This window comes from Tasmannia lanceolata, unplaced genomic scaffold (assembly GCF_043159265.1).
Source record: "Tasmannia lanceolata isolate RefF3 unplaced genomic scaffold, GAP_Taslan_0.1 ptg000037l, whole genome shotgun sequence".
Classification (NCBI taxonomy): Eukaryota; Viridiplantae; Streptophyta; class Magnoliopsida; order Canellales; family Winteraceae; genus Tasmannia; species Tasmannia lanceolata.
Genome location: NW_027518714.1, coordinates 4,843,213 through 4,862,808, shown reverse-complemented (window position 1 = coordinate 4,862,808; position 19,596 = coordinate 4,843,213). Strand labels below are relative to the sequence as shown.

The window sequence follows — 19,596 nt, the reverse complement described above, 5'->3', positions numbered from 1 at the left end:
TATCCGTCAAATTCACATTTAATTTAACTCAAAAAAATGATATTTAAAAAAAAAAAAAAGGATATTTGAATGCTTAGGATGGGGAATCAAAATTTCAAGAATCTTTCCCATTTCCATTTCGATCAGTTCGTAGAGCTATTTATTCGATCATAGACATTTCTGGAACACCTCTAACAGAGGAAGGAATAGTCAATTTTGAAAGAACTTATTGTCATCCATGAACTACTTCCAAAAAATAAGCGTAAAGTCACATTTTCCATGGTGCGTTCATTAGTCATTTAATGATTCCTTCCAGAGGACTACTTTGATGTAGGGAATTTCTTTTCATGGAAAATGAATTTTCTAGTATTTGGTAAACTCATTTTATGGGTTTTTTTTCAAAATCGAAGAGTTTCCTCATTTTTGATGGAATACTGCAAACCTTGTTAAATTGATGTTTTCATGAGATTTATAATTAATATATGATAAATTGAAGAATTATTCATCAAGACCATGTTGAACTTTGTAAATTAATGTTTAATTCAGAAAATTAACATGTAATTAGAAAAAACGAGGATTTTGAATTAGGAGAATGATATCGTGATCGAGAGTAAGACCGATGGGAGAGCCTAACATGAGAATGTGCCATGTGTGCAAAAAAAATAAAAATCTAAGTTTCAAATTTTTGTAAGCCTAAGTGTTGGCTTTCATCACTTGTGATTTTGTGGTACTTTCAATTTTTTTAAAGTTTAGGGACATAAAACATTGGTGACTTTTCAAGAATTTTTCAGTTATTCAGAAAAATTTGTAACTAGGACGGTGCGTAAGGTAGAGAACATTTGTTCAATATGGCAAATAAGGCCTCTACTAGTACTACTTGAAGAAAAACAGTAATTGATGAGTATTCTCACGACATGGTACACCCCTCCCCATGCTAAATAGCAAAAAAGGGGGCGTGCTAATAAAATTTCACCCAAGGAAGATGTTGATTGAAGTTGCACTGATCTTCTGAACCTTGTCCAGCTCTCAGTAGGCAGTAGCCATGAATAAATATTGCCATTAATTCTTACGACGGCCACTCTTCTATGGCCAGACATGGTCAGCCATGAGGTCGGTGGAAGCCCTTTGATCAGTTGGGACTTGGGAGTCTCTTCATTGGGCGGTGATCCAAGTGCCTTTTACTTGAATCTTTTACTTTTTTTCCTATTTGTTTACAAAACTTCACCCCAAATTGGATTAAATTTGGTGTTAAATCAAAGCTCTATGCCTTGCCCAATTTAACTTTAATGTGTCCAATTCAACCTATTTTTGTTGAAGGATGCGGAATTGCAAGCTCAAATAATCTAACAACCAAGGGTTCTTCCAATTGAGTGAATCCAAGGAATCTATCTATCAAGCCCTAGAAATATAAACAGTTTGGATTTCGAAAATTGCCTCAACCTATCTCAGTCAAGATTTAAAAATTAAAAAGTAGAAAAGACAACAAAGAACATCAAAAAGTGAGGGATGGTTCAAAGTAGGAAGCCAAATTTTGACGATCAATCCAAAGCCACCTTCCTTTGTTTCCTCCATTCATCTTGTCCCATGCATTTCGATACTTCCACATTTTCTCCTATATAAATGAAAGGCCACACTTCCCCCAACTCACTACCTAAAACACTAGCCAAAGTCCCCTAAACACATCACACCATGGCAGAAAAGGAAGGTGGAATTGTGAAGAAGGGTCAAGAGGAGGGAATGAAGATGGCAACTGCTCTCTTAGCAGAGTTTGGAATGCCTCTGGGTCTTCTCCCTCTAGCCGGCATAGTCGAAGTCGGGTTCGTCAAGGCCACGGGCTATATGTGGATCATACAACAAAAGAAGGTTGAACACAATTTTAAGATGGTTAGCAAGCTTGTGAGCTATCACACCGAAATTCATGGCTACATTGAGAAGAAGAAAATCAAGAAGCTCAAGGGAGTGAAGGCTAAAGAGCTCTTGCTCTGGCCCCCGGTTAACGAGATCTTCGTTGACGACCCACCCACAGGAAAAATTCACTTCAAGAGCCTCGCCGGTATCACCAAAACCTTCCCCGTTGAGGCCTTCGCGGCCGGCCAGTAAATTTTTCATCTTTCTTTACCATCCACTTTATAGTTTCATGCATTGTAGTTTGATGCCATGGGTGGCCTTAGGTGTGTTGCCTTTTTCCAAGTGGTTATTTTCTCTTTCCAATTTGGCTTATGATTGAAGGGGAAGAAATATTAAAGATATAAAGGAAATTTTATCAAGGAGTGTGTTTGGTGCAAATGATGTAGTTTAAGTAGAAAGCAATGTTGTTAAAACATGATCTATCTCGAGTTGATCATTCCTTTGTTTCTTTTGCAATCACAAAAGATCTTTCCACTTAATTAAGTTCGAAAGTTGCAATAAGATTATGAGATTTGAACTTCATGAATATAGAATTCAACCAAGAAGTATCAACCATATATTAGGCGTGACCCCCATGTTATTCTGTCCCATTTGCAAAAAATTAAGGCACAACTAATAAGACAAACGTACATGATGTTCAGTAAACACTTTTCTAATTAGCCATTGATAGCATTTTTTAGCACTATAACAATCTTGCAGAGCTAATCGATATAATTTCCTTGAATATGTGCGCGAGCGCGTGGGACTGATAGCATCACCATGTTTTAGTAACGGGATAAACACACCCTGCTTTACACATTTTAACCAGCTGTTAAATGCTATTATAATTCCCAAAAAGCTCTTAGCAGCCACTTAGAATAGTGTAAAACACGGTGAGTCATCCCATTATTACAACATGATAGTGTGAATATATATATATATATATATATATATATATATATATATATATATATATATATATAGGGAAATGATTTCAGCGCTCCAATGTTTTGATAAACATGCACTCCACTTGTTTGTCGTATAGTATTTAAAGGGCTTTAAGAGCTTTCTGAGAACCGTAATATTCCTCTGACAGCCCTTTAAATACTACACGACAAAAAATGGAGCTCATGTTTATCAAAACATTGGAGCGCAGAAATCATTTCCCTATATATATATATATATATATATATAGAAGGGCGCCCTTGCAAAAACTTGCCGCAAGGGCGCATTGCGTCTTGATTTTTGCAAGGGCACCCTTCAATTTAGCATTCCTCCATTATATTTTGGGGAATAATTCTACTGGAATAGATTATATGAATTTGGTATAGGGAAGACAAAACTATTTCACTAAAAGGAACGAATCTTGTTGAGTAATCTTTAGAAGATGAAATGAACTTAATTATCACACTGCACCAAAGCTATCACAGTAGACAACCTAATCAATGTGACATTTCAACAATACCACATTCAAGGGACTTTTCCAGAGTTCATAAGCCCAAGAAAAAATCCTATTGTCTAGATTAAACTGTATTTTATAGTTTCAATTATCTTTGCTTAAAATAATTAAGACAAAGACAACCTAATCAATGCGACATTTCAACAATACCACCTTCAAGGGGCTTTTTCAGAGTTCATAAGCCCAACAAAATCCTATTATCTAGCTTAAATTGTAATTATGAGTTTTCAATTATGTTTACTTAAAATACTTATAACTTGTTAAGTAGGAGAACATTATATACTTCATAACAATACAAATTAACTGATGGCTAGGGTTTGTTTTGCCACCTGGTACCTTGCTGGGGCTAAGAACTGAATGGGCCCCAAGTCAGCTAACAATAATCAGGCTAATATGGTCACTAAACACGCTTTTATGGTAGTTACGGGGAGATAGTAGTATCATTTAGCTCCTCTGGCAACTTTGGATAATTATGGTAGTTTGGGAATTCTTTGGCTCTACGAATTATTTGCGGGAGATGATATTTTCACCCCCTCTGCAGTATGCATTCGCCCCCTTATAACGTAAACAGTGGGCAACTTTAACGCTTTTTGACGTCAAATCACGTTAAAAGGGGGGCCGAATGAGTACGTTGGGGTGAAAATATCATTGCCCTTATTTGCATATAATCTTATATTCTTAGTCTTTATTGCAAGTAATGACTGTGAATGGTTTTACATCTATATCAGTTAATGGATTTTAAAGTGGCCTTAGTTTCCCATTTGAAGATAAGATACAGCTTTTAGAGTGACCCTCTCCAAAGGGAGAAAGTATCATGGGCAGATGAGCGGCATCTAGTCAATTTGATCCTAGTTGTGCAACAGACTGAAGAAGAGGGTCCAGAATTGGAGGAAATAAATGAATCATGGCAGAAAGTTCCGCAGAAAATTTGCCTGAGACGCTCCAAAAGATCCTAACAGACTCCCATGAAGCTAGCCAATTATGTAACTCACGAGTATTGATCAGTTAGAACTCTTAGGTTTAGTGTTCGTCTATCTTTAATTCTACATCTCCCTCTCTCATATGTTCGAAGTTAGGGATGTGGTATTGTGCCAATAAATGCATCGTCTTTCTTTATCTAATAAACCATCTTTCTTTATCTAATAAACCGGTAGGGGTCCCTGCCAAACCCAAGCTTACCCACGCAAAAAAAGAAGAAATAACTTAAAATATTCTTATTTTCAAATAGAACTGATTTTGGTGGCGTCCGAAGAGGCACTTACTCAATTCAGTCACAATGTTGCCTATATAGAGCTGATGTATAATGATTTAATTAAAATAATATGACTATAATCCTTTATTGGCTTATTTATCATATATTCTGTATATCCCAATATATAGATGTTTTAAAACTGTTCTATCACTACATATCACAGGAGAGCAAAAGGGCGATTTCGCAAAAGCAATTTCCCAGCACCACTTTTTTTCTGGAGAGAAGTACCTCCTCATAGCTGACTTTGAGTTTTTTATTTAATACTCGTAAATCATTTCATGGCTTACACTTCTCTCAAAAAAAAAAAAAATGGGGGGGCTGAGAAAATGCCTTAGATGCTTTCATATTACTAATTTCAAGTAATTTTTATATTTATAAATAATTTTTTATTAATTTTAATACTATTAGGTTGCATAATTATTTATTAATTTTAATACTTTTTTTTTTTTTTTCGTTGTTAAGCACCGATAACACCTATAAATCATGACATGTTGAAGATTGATTCCAAATAAACATTTTGGTTTCTAGAGTAAACTAAATCAAATTAGGATAATTGCATGTAAGGAATGTGGTAGTGTCCTAACTGGGGACCTATACCTTGGTATGGGACTAGGTGAGACCCAGCTGGGTAGATTGAAAATGCTTAATCTAATATGTCCCCTTGAGTAAAAGTCACCACAGAGTGGACCACCGGTGAAAGCCCTGCCACACAGTGGGCTGCCGGGGAAATGGCGATTTGTGGAAATAGCTATCTAGAAAAAAGAGCAAGAGTGAAAACCATCACAGAGTGGACTACGAAGGACAACAGATTCAAGTGTGATGAAATATTACGGTGCTAAGTAGGGCTATGCCTAGGCATGGGACTAGATGGGACCTAGTTTTGTACTGGACATGTTTAAAGGGCTCAAGCTAACACGTAACGTTAGCTCGGGGCTTTTGATGTGTTAGTTAGGTACCTAAAAAATACTCATGTAGGATAGCGACCCATGAGGCTAGCCCACAATGGATAATGTTTCCTACCCTCGATTAATCTGAATCATCCATTGGTAGAGCCTTGCTTTGGATCTCCTAGAAACCCAAATATCACACCAATCATCCGATATATAGTGACATCCAATAATATGTATCTTTTGCTGTTGAAAATAGACAGTAAAAAAACAATATATTAGAGATGGTTCAAATCAAATGACCAAAAATACACAATATTGAACGTTAGGATGTTAGGATTGCATGATGGTGAGATTTTTGGGACCATGAGATTGGAGCAAGCAGTTGGGATGAATGAAAGACTAACCCACCATGCCAATGTGAGCACAGAACACGACAATATTATAATGAGGCCGTGCCTCATCAACTGGCTTGATTTACTCCCAATCTAAATTTGCTAAAGTAACCATCACACGCCATCTCTACGTTTCTAAGTCTATAGAGAAAGAGGCTTCCTAACACCCCTATTCATTCCTAATTACATATTTGTTTAACCCATTGATTCTCCTAATTCATTTACTAATATCTTCATCATTCCAATTAATACTATAAAAACGTTTGATGAGACAGAGTCCATTTTATCCAGACCATTCTGGAGAATTCGTTGCCACCATGAAATCCCATTAGAACGAACGGACTCTCAAAGCAAAGTGATTATTCAAAAAACTGTCACCATTCGGGTTGACCCCACCAAACTTAGCAGGAATTTTACCTACAAAGCTATGTATGTGACGTAGTAAACTGTAACACGAAAGCGAAAATTATAGCACCCGATATGGGCGGGTGGACCCCATTTTCCTCCTTTGCTGAAAAAGATGATGAGGTTCACGGATTTATTGACTTCAGGTTAGATCTCAACATACCACAACGGTCAGAAACCAAAAATAAAAAGCATATTTGCCGGTTAAGCTTTGTGGTTGAGCAAGTGACTAGTCACGGGTTTGATCCCCAGTGAGAAAAAACAAGGAAAGGGGAAAACAAACCAGAGAGTCAAACACATCCATCCTCATTGCTTTCTTATGAGGTTTTAGAGACTGTTCACAAAAACCCGATTCAATCAAAAGATTATAAACCTTTGATGATGAAACTAATGGCTCAGATATTTCCAATAGTCTGAGAATAAAGAGACTTAGGGCCCGTTTGGATACCTCCCATTTTGTATTTGGATTTGGAATTGAGCTTTGAATACAAAATGAAAAGATCCGGCAGCTCATGTAGAGGGAGACAGAGAGGGAAGGGGGTACTTCCTAGTGGAGGGAAGAGTTTGAAGAGCAAAGAGGGCGAAGGAAACTGCCACATATGTGGATTTTCAATTTCTTAAAATCTGATTTTTTTCACTGTCAGCTGTTTAATTGGAAATCCAAGAATTTGATCCGATCCAAATTACAATGCAAAAAGGGCTGCAAATGTGAGAAATCCAAATCAAAATCTTCTCAGTATCCAAACGGGCCCCTTAATGGTATAAGTTTTCAACAACATGTGAAGGCACTGACACCAGGTACCATGTGTGTTTATGTGTCTCTTTGCTTTGATCACTTCATTAAGATGCAAAACAACAAACACGGTGGATGCATGTCAAAGCCCTAACAAACACCAAATAGAGATGAAAAAAATATATATGGGGAAAAGGAAGAAGAAAACAAACGGAAGGGGGAAACTCTCTCCCTTCTCTCTCTCTAAAACAAACTTTTCAAGGACAATCAACTCAAGATAATGAATGCCCCCCAACGACCCAAAAGTAAAATGCCAACCCTCCATTTAAAAACTTGTACTTCCTCTCTTGGCCTGACTCAGTCAGATCTATCTCTGGGGAAATGACCGAAATACCCCTTTAATGAAGAATGCTTTCTTGATAGCCTGTCTCCTAATTGCAACCACGGGTTGTTTGAAATAGAGACATGGAGGAACAGATAAAACTAAAAGACACCACAACTATATAAATCTCTCTGCCAAAAAATAGAGATGAGAAAAAATTGGGAGTTTTTCTTCATTAAAATGGTAGAAAATCAGGAACACAAATGACATGAACCTCTCTATCACTAACCCTGTAATACCCACCACACATCCAATCACCCATGCCTTCCAATATTGGTATATGATTTTATATACATGTACACAATCTCTACCAACAAACCATCTCTCTCTTTATCCCTTTCTTCTTTTCGGATTCCAGTATCAAGCCAATTTAATGGTACATTTGTGACTCAGCTTTCTCATGATCAGAGATGTGGATGAGAGGGAGAGGGTAGGTAGAACTATAAGAATAAGGCTGATTGAGCACAAAAGAGGTTGGGGGTGGTGATGGTTGGTGTGGTGTAAAAAAACCAGAGTGACAAAAATGGAAAGAATGAATGTAAGAAAGAGAATGGAAAACTGGGTTGTCTATCTCTGGATCTGGCCTTCGCTCTAATCGAATTATTTTTTAACTGCATTGTGACATTGTGACAGGAACAGAGTTTGAATGAACTGGGGAAGGTGGAGGAGCGGAGTCGCAGCAAGAGTGCAGAAAATACATGGATGATTCTAAGAGCTGTAATGCCTCACCGAGTACTCCAATACCTGCTGGTTCGGACAGATCATCTCTTTAACCCGCACCCCGTCTTTGTATATTTTGAACGTAGGAACGATCCTCACATTCTCAGCCTCCGCTACTGCCGAGGTTTTTTTCACATCCACCTATCATTAATCCATCATCAATCAGACAGAAGGAAATGTGCGCATGAAATAGCCATAGAATTAATAAGTGAAAAGTGAGATGAATACTGTAGTTGGTTTTTCTTGTATTTTGATGTTACCTTTAGAAAATTCAAAAATGGATATCTGCAGCATAGTGTGCCAACAAATGGGGATATTTTTTCGCATTGCTGGTTTGGCACCTCCATGAAGTACACTACTGAAACTCCTGAAATGGATAACAAATGATGAGTAGGGGAAAATAGGATTGTAGTTTGGATAATCTTCAAAGGATCAGTGCTATCACTGGATATAGAGTTCGGTTGAGGAACAAAAGCTTCTCATAATTCAATCTGGTTGCTCATCCAAATTAAAAAATTACTTCAAACGATTAGCAACACACGCTTAAAACGAGCCCATATGGACCTTGCATAAATGCTGTTCGTTCTATAGAGCAAAACAGATCATTAACTGGGAGTGTGCAGAATCTGAAATTGATTGCTAATGGCAGGGAGATCATTGAAGGTACAAATATATGTCAAGCTAGAAATAAATTCTTTACGATGCCACCGCAAAAATAAGTGAAATAGAAGCATGAATGTGTGCATTTTGAAATTGATTGCATATGAATCAAAGTAATGAGGGTACAACACATGTGCATCTGAAACTAATTGATTTGAAAGTAACATAAGATGATAAAACTGAAAGATAATCAATAAGAGGGTGTGAAGATTTTAGTACAGCCGAGAAGTGAAGAAAAATGTAAAGGGTGGAAGGCTCACCAGGTGACAATATTGCTGCTCTAAATGAATCAACACTAGAAATTTCCTCTACTTCACCGCCAAACTTCATATTAGAAACTTGCTCACCACGTGACTTTTTCAATGCAACTTGAGCATGGAACAATGCCTCAGCAACCTCTTTGTCAGCCGGACGTTCCTTCCTCAAGATCTCATAATCACGCACCGATTCAGCCCACCGCTCAAGCTAATCCCAAGAAGATAGAGTAATTGATCAATCAAAATATCTGAAAATCCAAAATTACATAAAAAAGAAAAGAAAGCAATGAAAGTAAAGCGAAGTTAATTCACCTTCTCATTGGAGGCAGCACGTCGAAGAAGGGCTTTGGTGTAATTGGGATGGATTCTTAGGGCTTCATTGCAGTCTTCAACAGATCTTTCCCATTGTCCAAGCTTGAACCTGCAAGCTGCTCTATTGCAAAACAGAACAGGATTGGAAGGATCGAACTTGAGCCCGTCCCCATATGCTACACAGGCCTCCGCAAACTTGCTTGAATTAAAAAGATCATTCCCTCGGACACGAGCTCTCGCCACTGATCTAACACTGTGCAGCATTGTAGCGACTTCAATGTTCTGGGGATCAATCTGCCCAGCTTTCTCAGCAGCCGCAACTGCATTCTCAAACCTGCAAAACATCCATCATCCATTCTCACTCGCCCAAAAACTTAGCTACTTTCTCAAGGAACTTTAAATTTCAAAGCTCACCTTCCAAATGCCATTTCTACTTGGGCGCGGACAAACAATGGGTAAGAATCACAGAGCATTCCAAAGAACTTGGTCTGCAACCAGGAGGGAGGAGACGGTTCAAATTTTGGTATGCTTGATAGCACGGAATCAGCCTCTTCGAGTTGATGGAGCTTGAGCAGGGCTTCTGCTCTCAATGCAAAGAGCTACAAACTCCAACCAATTCAGACCAAAGTTATTACCTTCTTCTGTCTAGTAACTATTTCAATTGAGATAATGGGAAATTAAATACGGCTATTTACCTGAGGACATGAGTCTGCTCCAGCTGTAATAGCGGCATCACCTTCTCTCATTGCAGTCTTCCAATCTTTAATCTTCCGAGCCTCAGCACACCTGCTTGAATGTTTCTCCACGGCCTGCAACTTATGCACGTCACCAGCATCAGGATGCTGCGCAGAAAAGATGTGTCTCCGAGCATTCATAACCTGTCCAAACCTGCATAAATTTGAAGATAACAAAATGCCAATGCCATTAATTTAGATCACTCAAACAACATTATACAAAAAAACTAGAGCAATTTTTTCTATATCACATGATCCTCAATTACTATAGCAGCACAAATATTGAATTGAAGATAACCCTCGAATTAAACTCAATTACACAACAAAGAGACAATGCCACAAATGTGATCCAATTACTCAAAGCAATCAAACAGCAAACTAGCTATAAAACAGAGAACTATGAGTCTTGAAATCACTCAGACAGCATATCACAGTAAAACAAGGAGAACCAATGAATCTCAAATCACAGTGGAAATGATAAAAGAAACCTATGAGTGCAAATTATTCAAGCAGCAAAAGAAAGTAATCCGAAGAGAACCCACGAATCTAATTCACTTAAAACAGGGAAGCAGCAAAAAAAAGTAAACCAAGAGAATCGATGAATCTAACAGAAAAACAGCAAAAAAACAATAAAACAAAGAGAACCCATGAATGTAGATCACTCAAAAATCAACAATCGGTAAAACAAAAACACCCTACGAGTCCAAATAGTCCTAACAGCAATATGGTAAAAAAAAAGAAGTGACAAAAGGATAAAGGCAGCACAAATTACAAACAAAAAACAAGTAGCAAATTAAAAAGAAAAAAAAAAGACATGCCACAAGAACACCAAATAACCAGATCTTTCCTCCAAGAAACCTCACATAAATTCCAACACCAATGCAAAATAAAACCCAAAACTAAAAAATGCAAATACTAACCCCCCAAATCACACATATTCCCCACTAAGAACCCCCTCAACCACATCATTTCATCACCAAAAAAAAAAAAAACCCAGAACATAACCTAACAATTTATTGTTTTGCAAAATGAAAGAAAGATCATTGCAGTTCTTATAACAAAAATTATTACCTTATATGCAATGAGGCCAGCCTCTGATGAGCCCTACCAAATGTGGGATCAAACCTCACCGCCTCCTCACATTCCCTCACCGCCTCCGGCAACCGTCCAAGCCCAATCAACGCCGCCGCCCTATTACTCCGGCAAGCAGCATTACAAGGAGAAATCGCGATTGCCCTATCATACAAACACAATGCCTCTACAAAATTCCCCCTTTTATACTGCTCATTCCCCGCCTTCCTAACCACTTCCGGATCCGAACTCCCCATCGCCTTCTTCACCATAACCGACGCCCCCGCAGACTGTATATTCCCAGTTAAATTATCCCCCGCTAATCTTCCCCCTCCCACCCCCCGCATTATACTCCCATGCCCATAATTCCCCGTCCCTGACCCCAAAACATCCCTCCTCGTCATGCTCGGTGATGCCATTCCCGTCTTCCCGATCTTTCCCGACGGACAAATATTCCCCGCCGGAAGAACATTCACATTCGGAGAATTTACAGAACTGCCACCGGAATGGATGAGAGGAGCACCTCCGGAATGAGACCTCCGGTGCCCTGCTTTCGAACTAGGGCTACCCTCGCTCGAACCGGAGAGCTCGCCGGAGTGACTCCCACCGTCCGATCGTTTCGGTACAACATTGAGTCCGGTCTTGCCTGAAAAAGAACCAGAAGAACTGGAGCTACTACTAGTGGTGGTGATTGCAGTTGAAGAACCTCCTCGGCCTGGAATCCGAGTCCGGAGAGGTGAAATCGGAGAACCAAGATCGAGCTCTTTGAAATCAGGCTTGTTACATTCACTACTTAATGCGGAACGCAAATGATCAGGTAGTGAATCAAACCCTTTTTCAAGAGAGGGTTTTGCATTTCTTTCATCCGACATTTTAATTTTACTTTTTCTCTGTCACCCAAAAAAAAATAAAACAATTTAGGGCTTGATTACCTAATCCCCCTTCTTATCAATGTCGGTAAAGAGAGGAAAAACAAAGAGGGGAACGAGAAGAATGGGAAGGGAAACTTGTTGAAGAATAAGATGACATGAAGAAGAAGAAGAAGAAGAAGAAGAAGAAGAGAAAGAGAGAGAAAGAAAGAAATCGGGGATCTCGTGAATGGAAAGGGAGAAGCAAGGAATGAATGTGGGTGTTGGAAAGTATACAAAGAAATAGGGAAAAAAGAAAAAAAAGAAAAAAAGACAAGAACAAGAAGAAAAGATAGAAAAAAAAAAAGAAAAAAAAGATAGCTCTTTTTTTTTTTTTCTTCTTCCCTTCTTTCAACCTGCTACTTCACGAGAGACCTCTCTTCTCTCTATTTCTCTTTCACCTCACCTCTCTCTCCCCTCTTCTCTCCCACCCCACAACTTTCTTTATTATTTTTCCTACTTTCACACCTTTCTATTTTATTTTATTTTTTCCTTCCTTATCCCTCATGATTTATTACCCCCTCCTCTTATTTTTCTCTCCGTCGGGGAGTGCGCACGTTAAAATCCCTTCACCCTCGGGGTTAACGTTAGACGGTAAATCTTTTCCACCCCTCTTTTACTGTTTTACCCTCTCTCTATGCCCCGTAATTTAATATTCTCTCTCTCTCTCTTCTCTCTCCCCTTGAGATTCCGTACTCGAAATTTTATTTTCTTACGCAAGCCAGAACTAGTCAAGGATTTGAAAGCCTTTTTTTCTGAATGACCAAATCACCCTCAGCGTCTCCGCCATAACGCCTCTGACGTATGCGTATTTAGTTTCAAACTTCCCAAAAAGACCTTGGATTTAATAGAAAGGTAGATGAGAACGAGGATGGAAGATGAATCCAAACACGTGGTAATTTTCACTATTAACGAAGATAAGATTAGAGATTTCCCTCCTGTCTGACGCTAAATTTTTTTGACTGCTTTTTGTGGTGTTGCTGTGTAACAAGCGAGGGGTATTTTGGTAATTCAGGCGTCCCTGATACAGGCGTAGCTGGCCATGTGCAGATGCATTGACAGCTGGCCCATTCAGAAACCCTAAACGTTCCAGCGCCGTCCAGCTAAGCAGATAACAGACGATGTAACTGTTCCGTCTTTGTTCCGTCGAATATTCCGTTTTTGTTATAAACTGACGGTAACGGAACGGAGTTCCAACTTCCAAGTTCCAAGTTGAAATGGTAATTAGAACTGGACGGGATGTTGACCGGAGGAAAAGCGCCATACACAGAGCCGAGCCGAGCCGAGCCGAGCACGGAATGATAATCAAGCCATTTCGATCTCGCCACTCAGACACTCACATCTTGTCCAGTTGTCCCTACCTCAACCAGCTAATTAAATTAGCTCGGCTCGGATTGGCTTGTTTTTCCGTTTCTGTTATTTGTACACGTGGCACGTGGTTGTCTTGATCCTGACTGTCGATCTTGTTTGCTAAGATACTACTGTATAAGAAGTGGTCCCACATTGAACGGAAAGCTTTGTTCACTTAATCAAGCCCAACAGATATTAACTACCAAAAGCTTTCTAATAAATCTCTTCTCTAATTGAAGGGTCCGGATCGCCCCAACATTTCATATGAGCCAACAAGATGGATTGGGCGTGATTTTATGTTACACTCCGTTTCTTTCTACTTAAACATGGATGTAAAATTTGTTTTTAAGTCCAAAAAAACAAATATATAATCAGGGACATAAATTAGAGAGATCTCACTAGTTGAAGTAAAAGAGGATCCAAAATTGTGCCAAGGATCGAGGTGCGTCCCTTCCTTGATTCCCCTTTTACATAAGGTATCGTCTATGTCATGTTTTGCCTTTTGTTGGAATTAAAGGGATGACAGAGAGGATAGTCACGGTCCGCTACCCCGCAACTTAGGGTGTGTTTGGCGTATCGTTTGAAATAGCGTTTTGGTTCAAAACGGCATTTTGCCAAACGGCGTTTTCATGTTTGGTTGGCCAGATCAAAACAGAGTTTTAAACGGCAAACGGAGGTATTGTGTGTTTGGTTTCAAATTTCCCAAAACAGAGTTTTAGGGGTAAAAGGACCAAAAAGGGCATTGTTTTAGGAAAATTGGAGAGAGAGAGGAGGGGAGGGGGGGTTACGGCCAAAAAAAAAATGTGTAAAAATGGGTTTTGGTGAGGGCAAACACGTAAAAACCCACAGCCCAAAAACTCCGTTCAAAACGGCGTTTTGCAAACGAATCTCCCCCCCCCCCCCCCCTCCTTTGCAAAACATTATTTTGAGGGTTCGAAACGGTGTTTCAAACGGTGGTTGCACACCCAAACACTTCCAAACGGCCGTTTGGCCCCAAAACGGTATTTCAAACGCCAAACGGTGTTTTAAATTGTACGCCAAACACGCACTTAAGCGATGTGTAATGTTGTGGAAGGTTGGCATGTTTCAATTCGATCATCATTTCTAGAGATGTGAGCCTCTTACCAAGATTAGCAGATTAATTACACTAACTTTATTAATGATTATGGGACATTGCATCGTAGTTTGTCGCTATTTTACGAGTTTGTGAGAAGGGCAACATGAAGATTTCTTAAGAGATTAGACAATCAAATACTACTCTTACACAAACACACTTAACCGTAGGGTTTAAAACTTTAAATGCAATTTAGTGCACGTTGTATGCCTTTTCCATAAGGTGGCCAATTGACATCTTCATTCTATTTAGGATTAGTGTTTTTTAAATTTGGGTTGGGGGAAATTAAGATTAATCCCTAATTATGTTCCATAGATAGTTGGCCCAATTGACATCTTAATTCTAATTTGGATTAGTGTTTTTTAAATTAGGGTTGAAGGCAAATTAGGGTTAATCCTTAATTAACATCCATAGACAGAAAGAGAGGTGGTGCATGGTAGGGCTGCAACTCGGGTCGGGCGGGTCGGGTTTTGAAGAACCCAACCCTACCCGAGAAATATCTCGGGTCGGGTCAGGTTTTTTTTTCCCAAAACCCACAATTCCCAAACCCGGCCCTAGCCATGATAAATCTAGGGTCGGGTCAGGTTTTTATACGTTGACGCAATTTTTTAAGGAAAACTCTTGGTTGGCAAGGTAACTCAACTCATAGAAGTAGAAAAACTCAAGCATGACAAACTCTTTAGTGCATTAACTAATAACTAGTCCAAAGAGAATAAATTGATGCATTACCAAATGCAAATGATTATACTCATATGAGATAAACAACAAACTATTTAGTGCATTAACTATTTAGTTGAAACTTGAAACCCTAGGGCTAAAGGGGGGAAACGAACAAAAGATGGAAAGAGTCCCTGTGATTGCATGTGTGCGTGAGTTTTCACTTTTAAAGTAACAAAGTTTTAGGAAAAAAAATACATACTATAACTTTTGTAACTTGGATCGGGTCGGGCCCCTTCAAACCCGGCTTGACCCAAGATTCATGCGGGCTTTTGGATCTTAGACTCGGCCCGGCCCGAATCCCGACAAACATGAACCCAACCCAAGCTCTTTTCGGGTCGGGTCGATGCGGGTCGGGTAAAACCCGACCCAAGTTGTAGCCCTAGTGCATGGGGGGCATGGGGAGACCTAACCCTCTTAATCATATAATAAAGGCAATTGCTTAATGGGTGCAATCATTACAACATTTAAGAGTGATTTAGGGTTCATCCCTGAGTGGTCCCTATCTACCAAAGCCAAGCCCCCAGATTCCATTGATCTTAGCATCTAGACTTAGTAAGATTAGAAGATCTCTCCAACGATCGACGGACAGTATTCATCGGATGGTATTCATCGAAAGCATCTTCAACAGTCAGATCACATGCATTGCATAGCATCGTCATCTGATCATCATGGCCAGTGTACAACTCGTTTGCCGCATTTAAGATTGAATTAGTCTAACAGTGCATCGGTGCTAGAACTAATGACAACACTTAGAGAAGCTTCCAACATTAAAGACGTACAACGATTTAATGATAATCATGTTCAAGAAACTGTAAAGCTATGCATGGTATCATTCAATCTCCTATCTCCGACTCAAAAGTTCAATGTTTACTAGGAGAAATCAAGAGGGAACTTGATTGGATTCGCAATATGCATCGTCCTGATGATTCAGTTCCTGAGCAGTTAGTAATGTTAAGTAGCCATGGTCCTAACCTAAATGGGACCACTCTAGGTGCAATGGCGTATGATACCATACCGTATTTAATATGGAAGGCCCCTTGCGGTGATGAACTCCTCAAGTATGGAGGTTTCCAAATGTTTAGATATGGAGAGATAAGTCAGGTTTTGGTTGTACATATTGCATCATGAGGCTCAACGAATTCGGATTCTCATCGGTTTCTTTTGTTCCCCGTCTTCATTGCGGATGACTACTAGACATACTCCAATGTCCTTTTAGTACTAAAGTCTGGCGCACTAGTCATTTGAACATGGCAAGAATACAGCAGAAAGGTGAGAAGATAATCCAAATTTCTGATAAATTCTTTCTTTTCTTTTCTTTTTTGTTATAAAATTTTATTATAGGAATGCTAGACTGAAGGGCTACCTTGCAAGAACCAGCCGCAAGGACACTCGTGTTGGATCCATATCACCGATATGAATTTATAATAGCACTGAAAAATGTAAAAGTAAAGAGTAATGCTGGAGAAACCGAGAATAGGACCTAAAAGGGGACCGGACAAATAGCTTGATGCCACAACATCACAAGTGATGTGCGATTTCCCTTAAGTTGTTATTGAACACGTGGCATTTTCTCATTGCAGATCCCCACTGGGTGGTATTCTCGATCTTCATATCATTTTCCAAAAGTAAAAGAATAATAAATGCACATTGGTTCATGGATTCAACTGGGGCACTCTTGGGGCTGGGTTTGGTAAGGCGCCATTCAGTTTAGCATTCCTCATTTATGTGTAGGTTACTCACACCGGCACCACTGTGTTTTGATAATGGGAAGAACTCAACTTGTCTTCTACTTCTTTAATTGGATACCGAGGGCTTTTTGGGAATTGTGAACACCTTCAACAACTGCTAGTTAAATTATGAAAAGATGGATCTACTAGGGACCATCGCAAAAGGAATTTCGCAGGCCGGCTGTTGCACGAGAGAGCAGCCACCACAGATGAAATGAATGAAAAAGACAAAATCTGTTGAAAAGTGAGTCTACGTGACAAGGTGAGTTCACCCTATTATCAAAGCATGTTAAATAGAGTAACCTACATGTGTCTTTATCATTCGTTTTCTTTCCATGGAAAAATCGCTTTGAAAAACTTGTGGTGGGAAATTTTTTCTAGATTTTTTTTTTCTGTAGTGAATTTTATTTTGCACCTCGACCCATAATTTTACATCAAATGTTTTGATAAGGTTAGGCCCATCATTTTACACCTCATATTTGATATGGTAGAACCATAGGGGCCAATATCTCTACCCAAACCCATGCATATGGTGGGGCCCACCATTTTACACCAATGAGTGGGCCCACCATCTCCACCCAACTCCTTGCATAGGGCGGGGTCCACCAAATCCACTCGAACAATTGCCTCAGGTGGGGGCTACCATTTTACCTAATGTTTTGATAGGATGGATCAAACGATCTCCACAGAAGCGATGCATGGGATGGGGCTCACCATTTTACACCTATAATGTTTTGATGGAGTGGGGGTCAAGAATGCTAGTGTGTGCGCGCACGCACACATATATTGATGAGATACTACACTTCCGGTTTAGTCTTTTTTATCCCCTTCCCCGTACTACTTTGGCCTCGTCCTAGCTAGCTTAAATTGATGATAATCCTCTCTCTCGCAATATTCTATCAAACAACCAATTACTCCAAAAGCTCAAGCTATTGGAGAAGGCATTATTTAATCTTTTTATACTTTAACACTCTCCCTCAAGTGTGGCCCCTCTTTTGGGTTGGCCATTATAAGTGGATTTTTAATTCGTTGGAGATGAATTAATTGTAGATGTTGTATAGCTACCTGATTAACAAGAACTACTCTGTGTTGTTTGTACATTGCAAGGGGGTTTCTCTAACTTAATTCTACTTTTTCTCCTTGAATACCAATTTGATAGTACATAGTTCTGATAACTTGACATTTTAATTAGCCATATTTATGGCACCAAAGCCACAGTCACCAGTTGATCACCCACATCAAGAAGAGAGTCCTACGTTACCAATCAAGAATGGCAGCAATATTTGCTCTAACTAAAGAGCGGATGCTAGAACTTAGGCCCCGTTTGGATTGCAGGAATTTCCTAGGAAAGTTTTAAAAGGAAAAATATTTCTGAAATTTCTGCTGCAGATAGTCAATGTACTCTGATACGATGTAAGAAAAGATTTTCTACTAATCTTGGTTGATTACATTTGGACGCAATGCTTACTTAAGATATAAATTTACAAAGAGAGATATACAGATACAGATGGAACATCCTAACCTAACATAACTGTCACATGTACTTGGGAATTTGCCAGGCAATTTTGTGAAAAGCGATTTCCCAGCTCACTTTTCCAAGAGAGAACAACCACCTCGGATGAAATAAATGAATTAGACAAAACATGCCATGAGATGAATGTTCTCTGCTGCAGAAGTGATCCGCCAAATGGCTTTCTAAGAAATTGCCTAGACAATTTCCATTAACTAATTAGTTGCCTAATCTAACAAATTACTCAATCTATCAAATCTAATAACACAATACTGATCCAATGGTGAGATCTCTTACACTTAAACACGTACTACGTACAAAGAAATCAAATGAGCAGACGAGTTACCATAGGAAGGGCTAGCGAACGCCAAGACTATATCCCAAAACACACCAATCAAGCAGCTCACGGGGTCTCTGTTGGCACTATGATGAGAAGTGGCATAGAGATCACTGCATTGTAAACAAAAGAGGGTTGCTCAACAGTATAATGCGAGAATTGGCATTATGAGACATGAGTAATGGCACAATGAGAAGCCATTATCTAAGATAAAACGGCCGACGCGTAGGCAATTGGGTAAACTTCTCATTAAATTGGTTAGAAATTTGCCCATTTGACCGTAGTTGCAAAATTCTTGGAATAATTAAAAAAAAAATCTTAGAATACTTCCAAATTTTATGCCCAATTTAATACTTTCCTAGAATCTTGATATTCTCCCTACGTGCAAGTGTCCTATTAAATTTAGTGGGAAAATTGGAATTTTTAAATGGTTGTAATGAAACTAAATTCATATTAAGCATGCACTTAACAAACATTCCATGCACTTCCTTGCATTTATTTCATAAAAATATATAATGGATATATGTTTTGTAAATAGAAAATGTAAGTATTTTTTTCAAAATTTTCCCCAAACTTGTTCTAAACATTTCTAGATCATTTTGAGTATTTGCTTCCAAATTTGTCAGCAAATCAAAACTTTGTAACTATGCCTTTGAACGGATACTATCCGACTGTGTCACATGGCAGGACAAATGAAGCTACAAGTAATGCAACTCTTAATCTCATGGAGAGTTCAATCCTGGCTCAGGATTAACACTGGCGGCATGCTTAACACATGCAAGTAGGATGGGAAGTGG

At 39.0% G+C, this 19,596-nt stretch overlaps 2 protein-coding genes across 2 annotated transcripts; one reads left to right on the top strand and one right to left on the bottom strand.

Annotated features, from left to right (window-relative positions):
* Positions 1-1,668: 1,668 nt before the first annotated feature.
* On the top strand, positions 1,669-2,079 carry LOC143860311 (uncharacterized). Its single transcript, XM_077370891.1, has one exon. It carries the CDS (start codon positions 1,669-1,671, stop codon positions 2,077-2,079), a length of 411 nt encoding a protein of 136 aa, XP_077227006.1.
* A 5,448-nt stretch (positions 2,080-7,527) lies between these two features.
* Positions 7,528-12,507, bottom strand: LOC143861196 (TPR repeat-containing thioredoxin TTL1-like). The gene is made up of 7 exons (XM_077372127.1): positions 11,134-12,507; positions 10,024-10,216; positions 9,743-9,927; positions 9,329-9,662; positions 9,020-9,224; positions 8,360-8,466; positions 7,528-8,240 (listed from the first exon to the last, which is right to left on the bottom strand). The coding sequence occupies exons 1-7, from the start codon at positions 12,003-12,005 to the stop codon at positions 8,088-8,090; spliced, it is 2,049 nt and encodes a 682-aa protein (XP_077228242.1). The 5' UTR covers positions 12,006-12,507; the 3' UTR covers positions 7,528-8,087.
* Positions 12,508-19,596: the final 7,089 nt, after the last annotated feature.

What these genes read in the sequence shown, in the direction of transcription:
- LOC143861196 (XM_077372127.1), bottom strand. Translation starts at nt 12,005, where the DNA reads ATGTCGGATGAAAGAAATGCAAAACCCTCTCTTGAAAAAGGGTTTGAT. An exon ending in GTGCTGCCTCCAATGAGAAG is followed by an intron (nt 9,225 to 9,328) that starts GTGAATTAACTT and finishes TCTTGGGATTAG; the next exon opens with CTTGAGCGGTGGGCTGAATC. An exon ending in AGCAGCAATATTGTCACCTG is followed by an intron (nt 8,467 to 9,019) that starts GTGAGCCTTCCA and finishes TATCCATTTCAG; the next exon opens with GAGTTTCAGTAGTGTACTTC.
- LOC143860311 (XM_077370891.1), top strand. Translation starts at nt 1,669, where the DNA reads ATGGCAGAAAAGGAAGGTGGAATTGTGAAGAAGGGTCAAGAGGAGGGA.